Raw genomic sequence first — 12312 nt, forward strand, 5'->3', positions numbered from 1 at the left:
AGCAGGCAACCATTGGCCGGGGAACTTCGAACCTCGAGTGGAAAGCGGTCCGCCCACGTGATACGGTGACGTGCGCATTTGCTCACGCGATAAGGGCAGTGAATCGCTGTTCGTCTGCATGTCTAGGTCGGCTTTGCGCGCTCCAGACTTCGGTGGGTCAGTGTTTGGCTGGCGTCACTATTTTACGTACAACTACGCTCCGCTCCTCATGCCAACTTTCGCGCCTTAATTCTTTCTCTCCCTACCCATTCACTCTCGCGTGTGAATAGCAACGGCGGAATTCAGAATGTGAAGCCAGGAATTCCGCCCGGAATCATACGCATATCGGCGTGCCGCGAACGCAATCTCGCTCGGAGCTACACAGACCACAGCTGGAAGTCAATGAAAGGGCTCACATGCAGCGCGGAAACTGAGAAACATCGTCATAACGTAGAAGAGTTGGCATAGTGTTCCAATATAGGCTGCGCTGTTCACCTGTGGTGTTTGCCCACTGATCGTCCTCTGCCCTCGAGTCGGCATAGTAGAGGACCCGATAGAAGAGGACAGGGCCGTGCGAGTCCAGACAGGAAGGCGCCTCCCAGCTCAGGTGCAGACTCCTCGACGATGCCCACACCACGTGTACATTGCCAGGAGGCTTGCTGGGCGCTGCGGAGAAAGGCCCCGATGGAGACATGTTTGGCATGCAGCAGTGGCGGCAAAAGAGCACTCCAATTAGCTGGAACCTCTAAGCCAGTGAAGTGCCACTGAGACAATGGCCTCTAAACAGTTTCGATACTTCGGTAAGATGTCAACGAAGTGTTATCAATTCATGTTTGCTGCGTACAACGCGCGATTTGAAACACAACTCGAGCGAAGAAACTGGTTCACTTTTCAAACAAAACTAACATTGGCTGACTTGCGAGGTTGGGTGAAGCCGGCGTAGTACGAAAAAAGCCAGTCTCGCTCCGAGGCGACAGGTTCTCCTCCTCGCTCGCAGCTGGCGACCGCGAACCCTCTGCTCTCGCAAGTGAAGTGCCGCATTACGCCACTCTCCCAGCAAATCACAAGCGCTCCCTCCACCCCGAGAAGGGAAAGGAGGGTTCCTTGAAGCAGCGCTAAAAGATGTAGACTAAGAAGGTACAAACACACAGGACGAGCGGTCCCGTCCTGTGTGTTTGTACCTTCTTAGTCTACGCCTTTTAGCACCGATTCAAGGATGCATTTGTACCAACTAGCCCAACTTTCTATATTGTTGCAAAGAAGCTTTCGCTGGCGGCGTGCGCGCCGTTTCTCGTAGGTTCAAGGACAGCTGCGCTAAGGGTAGGGCCCGCTTGCTTCGCTCTGTCGGATGTGGGTGAACGGGAAGCGTGCTTTTCAACGGTACGGCAGGCGTCCAATGCACTATACGTATCTGTTGTTTAAATGCTGATTAGATTATTGTTCTAGTGTGGCCACCTATACATTGGTTAGCCTACCTGCGTTATTCGCGCCATCACACTTGACTTTGAGTATGCGTTGCTAAATGGACGCTAGACAGCACATTTATCTTTAGTGGTTCGAATTCGCTTCGATGCACTCACGTGCTGCGGCAGTGAGGAAGCTGACCTCCATCCTTTTCCCGTATCCGTGACCACTGCTCGCGCTCACACGTGCTTCGTACCACGAGTGCGGCACCAGCCCTTCGATCTGGAACTGCACGAACAGAAAGCGTGTATAAGGACCATGTGCCGTTAACACAGTTCGTTAGAAGAGGACGAGGTGTGTCTTCATTCACTTCGTGCTATACGTTACGGCTGTTGTAATGCAAGTATATCAAGAAGTGGGCCATTAACTTGACCTGCATAGTTTTCGTAGAACTGAGAGAATTGCAGTAGCCGATAGTTTTTCTTTTCACTCCAGTTGATCACCAACAGCGCAGCTACAGATTGGCTTTGTGAGAGGTGCACACACGCGAAACGTAGGAGCCATCGATTTCAGCCTTGGAAAATTTATACCGTGCTTCGAACTTTACCTGCACCATAATATATTTAGACATACCTAATGTTCACAAACCAGGTATATTTTTAAATACATTCATCGTTCATCCAATCTACGAGATGGGAAAAACTAGTTTTCGTGAGCTAAACATGTAGTTCACAAAAGTATAGTGGTCTGTGTTAAGACAAATAAACAAGTTAACGCACCTATGTAGCAAGCTCAATTCTATTTCCCTGCTTTTTGTGCATTACTTGCATCGAAAAGCGAATATTCAGGTATAGTTAAGGTAACGAAGTCAAATTTTATGCTGCAGGGCGGAAATGAACAAAATATAGGCGAAGAAAAGTGAATCGTACCGCAGACAGCTAGTTGGCCATGCAGAATCAATCAATCAATCAATCAATCAATCAATCAATCAATCAATCAATCAATCAATCAATCAATCAATCAATCAATCAATCAATCAATCAATCAATCAATCAATCAATCAATCAATCAATCAATCAATCAATCACCTGCGTAGATTGCGTGAGGGACACTTGTTCGGAACCCTTGTGGCCGCATCCTCCCAGGTCTCTAGTGACGACAGCCACGCGGTACTCCAGGTGCTCTGGGTGGCGCACTCCCGAAGGAGCGTCCCACGTGATCAAGGCCTCGGTGGCATTCGTTCGGACCACGCTCAGGTGCTCCACGGGGCCCGGGACTGCATTTACGACACGGTGAACATCGCATACACGGGCACTGCAATTTCGTGTTGTGCGAAACACGTTGTAAGAATTATATTCACGCCTGTTTTCCTGAAAGTCAGCGGCGTCTGTATGTTTGGGAATCGAGCAAATTGAGATGGCTTTTCATCAACGACGACAATAGCGAGCGATAATGACTTTAGGTCCACTTGTGGTCTCCGACCGTTGGCCCCGAGTCATTTGCGCCAGTTCCAGTGTTGCATGCAAGGCTAACCTTGCATGTGTAAATCACAGAACGCGCCACCTGAATTGAATTCGAGCGCCTCTAAGTTCTACATTGTAGAAGGCAAGAGACAACAACGTTTAGGAATGTCAAGTATTGGGCGACATATCCGCACCTGACCGCGCCGTTTTTGTCGTGGCCGATCCGCTATACATGCTGCGTCCAACGGAAGTGACGGCGTACACGGCCACGTCGTAGCTGCTGTCGGCGTCCAGGTCATCGACCACTGTGCTCGTGGTGTCGGCGTCCAGACTCTGCACTTTCGACGGCGAGTCCCGCGCGCTGAGGTGCACCTCGAAGCCGACCAGTTTGCAGCCCAGCAGCTTGGGGTCCGGTTTCTGAGGGCACAGAGCATGCGCGTGAGCCTATGGGACCACGATAAGCGAAAGCGATGCGCTATCCTTCCAGAACAGTCGTTCGTTCGAATCTCCACTCAGGAAAATTTTTTCGTAAACTGAGAAGCTTCCTTTCTGAGTGACCCGCAAAGGTTTTCTATCTATAACTTCGCGCTACAAATGGGTGGATGTAAAATTTTCCTGTTTATGAACTTTCCTTCAAGCTGCGGGCTTCCGCAGAAGTGATGTGATGTAGACCCACGTAGCACTTCCCGATTGCTACCGAAGTAACGTTTCGTCTAATTTTGGTATTTTTTTTCTATACGAATATGTTTGTCGCGGTCGGACGATATATATGAACAAGACGTTAGGCGCACATAACTCTATCGCCTGATTACGTGGAGCTATAGTCCTCCCTAGCTGGCCGTTACAATCGCAGAGAAGAAAAAGGCATGTCACCTCCCACCGAATGGAAATGCGTCTGTCGGAGAGGGCCTTGGCCACCACGTTTTTCGGCACCGCCTCGGGGCTGTCGGCTGGAACAAAAGGACGTACACTGTTTCAGGAACCAACAATATCTAGCACAAACGCATACACGTAAGCGAATGATCATGGTATACGTGGGCCAAAAGCTTGCTGTACCCCCACATGAGGGTATGAAAGCGAGCAGAACATCGCTGTTCTAGTGCTCGTACGTAGAACAGAGAGGGAACTGTTGGCCAGTGTAATTGTCGCACAAGGAAGAGAACGACGGAGGGTACAATAGTAATAATACGTAATAATTATGCCGATCAAAAATAAGAAGAGAGAGAGAGAGAACCCCTGTATTCAAGACGTCTACAGTGAAAGATGTCTGTCGTGTTTCTTACGGCAGTCGTGAAGGTTGTCCTTGTACAATGGATTCTCAGTCACAAGCTAGAAAACACTCATGGTGAATGAAAGCAGCGCCCGGATGTGCTTTTGATATCTTTTTGTACAGCGACCGTCATTTGAGCAAAGTCAGATTTCAGTCGTGGCACTGTACACCAAGGCTTCTGCGCGATGTTTTTATGATAATTTTAGCGAACCAAATTTGCGATGTTGTCATTTATATAATGCCCCTTTATTAGGGGCGCGCGAGGGAACGAATAAGTAAACGAACTCGCCACGACACGATGCTTGGTTAAGTCCTTGATGGAGAAAGAAATTCACGATGATAGAGTAGCGACTCCTGACAACATATACACTCCTTTGGAAGTCTTTCTGTGGTGATTCTGGTACAACTTTTTCGCAAGAGAGTTTAACGATAATTTTGCACCATTTTCAGTACACTCCGTTATCTATCGATGAGGATAGATACCCCCCCCCCCTTACTAACATATCAATGTGTGAGGCTGACTTTGCGCCCCCCCCCCCTGCCCCCCCCCCCCTCGTGCGCACGCCTATGGGCTTAAGAGAAAACCACAGCGGTAATCTAGTGATAGAGCGTCTGCCTCATGCTTGAGGCACTGGCCTCGATTACTACTGCCTCCGTGCACTCTCCGGTCGTTTTTAAATAGGAGAGAGGCACATTGACCGTTACTCAGCCCGAGAAGGAGGCGTCTATAGTTCCATTTCTCATCCGACTTTCACCATCTTCCACCCCTCATGTCACTGAGCCGTTATGGATTGCAGACATAAGCGTCTTTACTCTCCTCAAACCACTATCTATCTGTCTCTTAGAGAAAGGAGTGACATACGCAGCAAGCCAATTTTCGAGTTTGCAAGTTCTGCCGCGTATTCAATGAAAAAAGAAAAAGAACAAGTCCCTATTCTACACGCATGTGTTTGTTTCCATGCAATTCCACGACGCATCATCCGAGTGAATCAAAGAATGAATGAATCGAACCTCGGCAGGGAGTGCGCACAGATACCGGTGGGCCCCAGGCCGTCAGCTTTCCTCTGCGCAGCTGCACGGCGAACTCGTACTCAGTGTCCGGCTCGAGTGGCGTGACGTTCTGGCGCACCGCTGTCTGCCACGGACCCGCCGTCGTCCAGTTGCCGCCGGACGATTTCGCACGAACGTGTAGCTGTACGAACAACACAGAATACTCAGTTAGTATTCTGAGTATGGCACACGAGCAAGTGCGTTACAGCAAAGGTAAAACGATCAATTTGTGACCTATTTCAACGATGAAAACCATTTACATGCACAGAAGGACAGACTGGTGCGCTTGCTGATGCTGCATAACTCGTGGTCTTCGTCCATTGTGTCGTCCCGGGTGGTCATTGGCTTTAAACCACGAGCCACATAGATATACCGCTCGCATAAAACTCGTACTGACGTGCTCATTCACTCGTGACAATGTCATATACTATACCTTGATTTTTGTTTTGTATTGTTTATTAAGCGGTGAGATCGTCAAAGATTAACTCCAGCACCTGAGCAATATAAAAAAAAAAATAGAGACAAACCACCGTGTGTGTGTGTTCGTGTGCCTTTTTTGTGCCCACTTTCATTTGCGCAACAATATTGATGAGAAAGAAAGCAATAGGGAATGAACTAAATTCTCTATCTTTATGAAGTATGTGAGGAAGGAGTTCCTTTCCTTTCGCCTACTTTCCTCGGTGGTGTGCGTCGTCGAATTTTCTTGTAACATGCACCAACTAGCCCAACAACAAGTTTTACTAGAGTTAGGGGAGATTCATAGCTGGCGTTCGCATAGTATACCTGGTACTCAATCTGGTTGCCTCGCCCACCGCGTTTCTTGGTTGGCGAGTTGGAAGGCTCCCATGATGCGACTGCCGAGTCGGCGGACACCTTCACTTGTGGCGGAGAGGTCAGCTCGGGGGGACCTTGAGCGAGAATGGACTATAGTAAGCAAACGAAGACGATCGAAACGTGCTACATACACGAAGGGAAAACTTTGTTTCGTTTAAAATAGAAACACTTTATAGCTGGGCTGCAGCGAAGAATAGATCAGGACAGAGGGCACAAACAAGATATGCCAGGAGAAAACTTCGATAGATTCGGAGATACCCGCCCAGATTACATCGCTTCACCATCCTTAGCGACAATTAAACATCTTTCGTGGACTCGACCTATATAAGCTATACGTAGAACCAACGACGCCAACGGCGCATAGTGGGCCTTCATCGCACCAGATCATCGGACTTATGACTATGGTTTCCACGGGCACCGTCGAGCCCTTTTGAGGGATACTGCTGAAGCGCAGCCTTGTACACCTAATTGCTTATGCCAATGGGCAAGTAAAAGAAAAGTAAGAAAACATCATGTCAGCGATTTTCTAAGGAAGGCGTGTCCCAAGACAAGACTGATGAGGCAGTCAGCGGTCGTCATTGTTTCCTCTCTTGTCGGTGTGATGTAAGCGCTTTTTAAAACTGATGGATTCCTACCAAATAGCTCGCGCACAAGGCTTTTTTAAGTGAAGACTATAGCGGCGTTATTTTCTTAGTTCAAATTGATTCGAATGTGTAATAATATGAGAAAGAGCAGCGAGATATCGTCACCACGGATGTATTGAGTATCGAACGTACCCAGGACAGTCACGTGTAGCGTTCCGACGTCGAAACCGTGATCATTTCTGGCGGTGCAGTGAAACTTGTAGCTGCCTGGCTCCATGCTCCGGGGAAGCGGAGCCGTGGCTTTGTAGGTGCCGCCGCCTACATCCTTTACCGTCACGTTGGTAAGGTTCCGGCGGGTCTCTCTGCTCGCGCCGCAAAAGCAGATCGGTTATTTCAATTTAATTAATTAATTAATTAATTAATCGACCATATTAGCATAAATTTGTGAGGGCACAGGAGCTAAACGTATACAGCTGTTCCCGACGAAGGATTTTGGTGCCGTGACGCACTCTTACCGTCGGAACAACAAGAAGAATCGTGTTTACCACAAGATAGGGGGATCTGGTAAACAACACCTTCTTTGCAGGGCACGTAACGTGACCTGTGGTTCTTACTGCAGCCAAGCCTTTCCTGAGCAACTGAGTTGCTGATTTTGCAAAGTTTAGCCAACTTATTTGAGGCCGTGAACACAACGCCAACGTTTGCCCGAGCACCCACTTTTTTTTATGTTGTGGGATATCTTGTGCAGATACGGCATAGCGGCAAACTTTTTTCGGCCACCAAAATTAGATGTTCTTCCGGCCTGGCGAATGGAAGGTGGTTTTTTAATAATAATATCTGGGGTTTAACGTCCCAAAACCACCATATGATTATGAGAGACGCCGTAGTGGAGGGCTCCGGAAATTTCGACCACCTGGGGTTCTTTAACGTGCACCTAAATCTAAGTACACGGGCCTCGAACATTTTCGCCTCCATCGAAAATGCAGCCGCCGCGGCCGGGATTCGATTCCGCGACCTTCGGGTCAGCCGTCGAGTGCCATAACCACTAGACCACCGTGGCGGGGCGGAAGGTGGTTTTTTGAGCAAGCATTCTGCGACCGATACAACAAGGTGATCGGGATAACCTGCTTTTCCGAGACCCCTACCGTGTGGTAAACATTACGTAGGGCAAACGGGGCGTTGTCTTAATGACAGGCTCAGGGAACATTGCAACAATGTCAGGAAAGGCAGCGATGGCTGGTTAGCCACACACTGCAGCGCGTGTGGGTCCGTTCTGCTTTTTGATAAGAGGTTTCATTGTCCGTAGGCACCTTGACGAAACTACTCGTTTAATCATAGAATCAGCAACTATTCATAGGCTTGGTAAAGATTGCGTTAGTACCCCGTCACTATCTTTGACAAACAAAGAACTAGTCTTCCTCGACGGTACTGTACCTGCGCATGCGTGAGTATTGGTTCTGCAATGTATAGATATGTGTGATCCGAATTCAAATAAATCATTTGTTTAAAGGTAGTGCCTGTGTACGTTTTATCCCTTCGTCTTGTCCCGTCTTGATAAATCTGCTCTAAACACTTCAGATATGTCGTACCAAGGCCAAAAGTCCCCTTGCTTACTTAAGTTTCGCGCGACATTTACTAAGGGCTAACAGAAGATTGCTAGGCTGAGTGTGCGCCGTTTAATTAAATGTGCGCCGCCGCTGTCGATTAGAAGTTGCGACGCTCGTCTGCTCACCCGAAAGAAGCGGGTTCGATCCCGGGCGTGGCGGTCGCATTTCGATGGAAGCGACATGGCAGATATACGTGTACTGTGCGATGTCAGTGGACGTTAAAGAACTACACGAGATTTTCCGGGACTCTCCACTACGCCTCTCACATAGTGCAAGTTGCTTTGAGGCGTTAAACCCCATGAATAAGCCAAACCAACCATTCCTTGTAAAGGCAAGGGCCCTTTGAACCTGACGCTGAACTGTTACGCCTACTACACGTAGTTAGCCAACTTCGTTATAGAGAAGGTCAACTTATATGGCTAAGAAATAACGTATCCCCTGAACTAGAAAGAAAGGAGATAGAAAGAAGGTCATGGTTAGGTTTTTAACAAATTCATTTAAGGAATAATTGTTCGTTTCGTAACAACAAGCACAAAACGTTGAATGAAACGCTCCACGAGAATGACTGCGAGTCACACTCACTGGTTGCTGAGTTCGACGACGGGTGCAGGGTTGGCCTCGACGAGGCACTCGAGAGAGCCTGGGTGTCCCTGGTCAACCTCCACTTCTTCCGATGGCAGCACTTCGGGCACCACTGAAGCACCGCGTTTAACACAGCTTGGTGAATAACACTTCTAAACTCCTGTGATGAGCAGTTGCGCACGCTAAATGCGCCAATAAAATACCGGAAATAAACGCAATAAATATACAGCGAAATCACAGGTGAAAGAAGCAAAGAATCGCGCCTTTCAGAGAGAGTGAGAGAAAGGGCAGACAGATAAGTTAAACGGAGGAGACCTCCTGTTGTATACTCTGTGTTTGGGAAGGGGAAAGGGGGCATGAAAGAATGAGAGAGGAGAAGAGTTTATGGCGACATTTTAATGTCATTAAGACAATGGCAGCGTCCAACTAATGCGCAAAGAAATTGCCAATTCACAGTAACATTGTGTTCTTCATTCCGAATGCTCTGAGAAACCGCACCCGCGCCGTAACAGCGACTCGCGTTGAAGCCCGCGTAGGCCAGTGCCCTTTTCACATTCTGCAAGTGGGAATTTGTCTAGCTGGCCTCTCAAAAGCTAGTACGGCGCCTACCTTCTGGAGGAACTGAATCAACCAATGTTCCTTTGACTCCTTCCTTTGAAACACGCATGCTTGTCATATATGACGGTATTTATCAAGGGCCATGAACCTACAATTGCCGATTAAACGATACTCAACGCTGCTGAACCAGGCCTACACTCCGGCCACGTAAAGAGTGAACAATCTGTTCTGCAAGTGAAACACATTTCAAGCCTCCTCTCGATGATCTCGTGCCGTGTCATCAAAGGTAAGCATAAGTGCGTCATGTTATCTCTCTTGAAGGTATGCTTACGTTGTTTAACGAAAGCTCAATCTGTAACAGTGCTAACAGCCAGTAAGGGGGAAAACGAATGATGAGGCTATAATAAATAACACAAGGTGTTGCTCACTGTGTATACGCATACTGTGCAGGGTCACTTACTTTCGTCGCACGAGTGACCCCGGTGGCGTCCTGTGCACAGGCAGCTGCCGTTGATGTGGTGACAGGTCTCGCCGTGCAGGCACGAGCAGCTCTCCGAGCAGTTCTCGCCGAACTTTCCCGCCTTGCACTCTGTCAAGAACCGCCAGACCAGGAGGCATCAAAAGAAGCAGTCTACGGTGACGCTTGTAATACTTGTTCCTTGTCTAATGTGTTTTGCCTATAGCTTTTTATTACTATGGGTAGCGCGAAGAAACAGGACACAAGGTACCAGAAAGACAACGAAGACACACACACAGCGCGGTACATAGACACGCATACGTATATAGCGCTGTATGTGTCTTCGTTGCCTTTCTAGTGTCCTGTTTCTTTGCGCTACGATAGTAAACAAAAATATGCTATACCAACAAGCCCGCTTTGAAACTTTAATTTGCCTATAGCCCGCTTTCCAAGTTTACCTATCACCCGTTCTCAGCAATGCTATATGCACTAGTCAGGACCCGCTGCTACCTTTCTAATTGCGCATACCCACCGGCGACTCGCGAAGTCACCCTACTGAGGCGGTCGCAGATGTCCTAGCTCACGGAAGTCTCATTGCGGCAGTTCGTAAATATTCACAAATGACCTCTTTCTATTGGATGCTAGAATTCTTAGTTGCACAACTGCAAATATTAGTAGCCAGCAGTTAATCCAAAAACAGTCGCTTTTCGACCAGAACCGACCATTTGAGATCGGTTGCTTTGCAATTTAAGGCTGCCAGAACATTTGTGACCAACTCGGTAGTGCCACTTCGTGAGTGACACGACCGAATGGACTCTAAACCTTTAAGTACTTTCAAGTTTTATAAGCCTGAAGCCATATGATTAGATATACCTAAAAACTGTGCGTTGAAAACCATCCTGCATGCAATATCTGACAAAAGCACGAGTGAAACAAATCAGGATAGATCCTGCATCTCAGTGCACTAAGTCGTGCGCACACTTTGTTCGACGTTTAGGCAAGACCAAAGTGGTTAAAGGAGCTGCGCTTGTTTGTGTCCTGCTCTTCCGTGACTCGTTCGTTTGCGCTTCCAAGTTTCTTTATAGTGGGTCAAATGAAACTGGGCTTGGATCGGGGGCCCGTGTGACTCTCATAACGTCAGTGTTACTTTCGGACGTAAACTGGATAATTTAAATGAAGTATCTTAAGTACTGGATAGCGCGGATCCGACACAGGCAAACACAGAAAGAAAGACACAGATGCAAAGGAAAAAGTCCTGTGCATCTATGTTCTTTGTCGCGATGAATCCGCACTATCCAGTATTTAAGATTATGAACCAAGTAGCCCAGCAACGAATTTCGTTAAGTCAAGTATAATCCTCTTGACAAACCTGTTCGGTGGACACAGGTCTCAGTGACGCAACGTTGTCTCTGGACAGTGTGTTCCCTTGTTCAACCCCTGTTGAACATTACGTCGATGCGTAGCGATGAGTAGGCCAAGTGCAGGTTTTCCCGCGCGCAATTTTCGGATTGAGCCCTGACTTAACGGACACCTTATGCAGTACATTTTCAGTAATTGGCAAATGACAAATTTGTACCGCTTTTAATGCAGAGACCACAATGGTAGTTCTCGCCTTCGAGATAACAGAAGACCGGTGCTCAATAACGGCGTAGGTTGTCTTGAGTGATTGCAGTACAGGTATGGATTACGACAACGGGATGAGGCACTTTATCTGAAGAGCTTATCACTTCTTTATCTCCTGCCTATAATATTCTCGTTAGAATTCTTGGGTAGAAAACCGGATGCGCGTACGGTTGATCTGCCTTTTATTTTCCTCGTTTCTATCTCCCCTTTACCCTTCTTTTTCATGAGAGAGCATTTCTTTCAGTCGTACGATGTTTGAAGTGGGACTTAGCGACCATTCAAGCATGGTAAAGCTCTGGTCCTGAAATTGTTGGGTCTTGAGAAGAGCCGCGCTAAAGGAACACATGGACGCAGCACGCACCGCTGTACAACGAACGCGTGGACATTTATTAACAGCTTTTACATAACGGCGAGCTCGCCAGCTGGACCTTACAAATAACCGGTAACATGACGAGTCACCCAATATAATGTCAATATAACGCACAAACAACATTGCACGTACAATGTTCCGCGAACGCGGCGTTGCCGACGTTCGAGTCACAACGGGGGTCCGCAGGACCGAGCGCGGTTCATTCCCGCGGACCTCCCACGAGAGTCGACCGTTCACGGCCGCGCCAAGCCCCAAAAGAGAGCGAGCTCCCCTCCTCATGACCACGCGTAATCTCCCTTCCACCATGTGGTGCCACTGGCGCCCCCTCGGAGCACAGCGCCAACTCTCACTCGGCGAGATTACCATGCAGCTAACTACGACGCGTGGGCGCCATGAGGCTAAAACAACTTTACAGGGGGTATGAACACCCCCTCAAAGTCAAGATTTCAGCGACCACAGTTTACTGAACACGAACGGTGCTTATTGAGTGAACCAGAACTCACAAGCCATGAATTACTTCAATGTGATGAA

The 12312-nt window shown here is 48.1% G+C and overlaps 1 protein-coding gene across 1 annotated transcript in view; it reads right to left on the bottom strand.

The window, feature by feature from the left end:
• The window catches only part of LOC119387881 (uncharacterized), a 48457-nt gene that overhangs the window by 14347 nt on the left and 21798 nt on the right, over positions 1-12312 (bottom strand). Inside the window, exons 10-19 of the mRNA XM_037655438.2 lie at positions 9792-9920; positions 8774-8885; positions 6777-6946; positions 5950-6074; positions 5128-5308; positions 3720-3796; positions 3041-3263; positions 2472-2659; positions 1560-1671; positions 475-645 (exon numbers count right to left, since the gene is read on the bottom strand). Of these exons, the coding sequence (XP_037511366.1) occupies positions 475-645; positions 1560-1671; positions 2472-2659; positions 3041-3263; positions 3720-3796; positions 5128-5308; positions 5950-6074; positions 6777-6946; positions 8774-8885; positions 9792-9920 (1488 nt within the window). The remainder of the gene's footprint in view (positions 1-474; positions 646-1559; positions 1672-2471; positions 2660-3040; positions 3264-3719; positions 3797-5127; positions 5309-5949; positions 6075-6776; positions 6947-8773; positions 8886-9791; positions 9921-12312) is intronic.

Source organism: Rhipicephalus sanguineus, chromosome 3, assembly GCF_013339695.2.
Source record: "Rhipicephalus sanguineus isolate Rsan-2018 chromosome 3, BIME_Rsan_1.4, whole genome shotgun sequence".
Taxonomy (NCBI): Eukaryota; Metazoa; Arthropoda; class Arachnida; order Ixodida; family Ixodidae; genus Rhipicephalus; species Rhipicephalus sanguineus.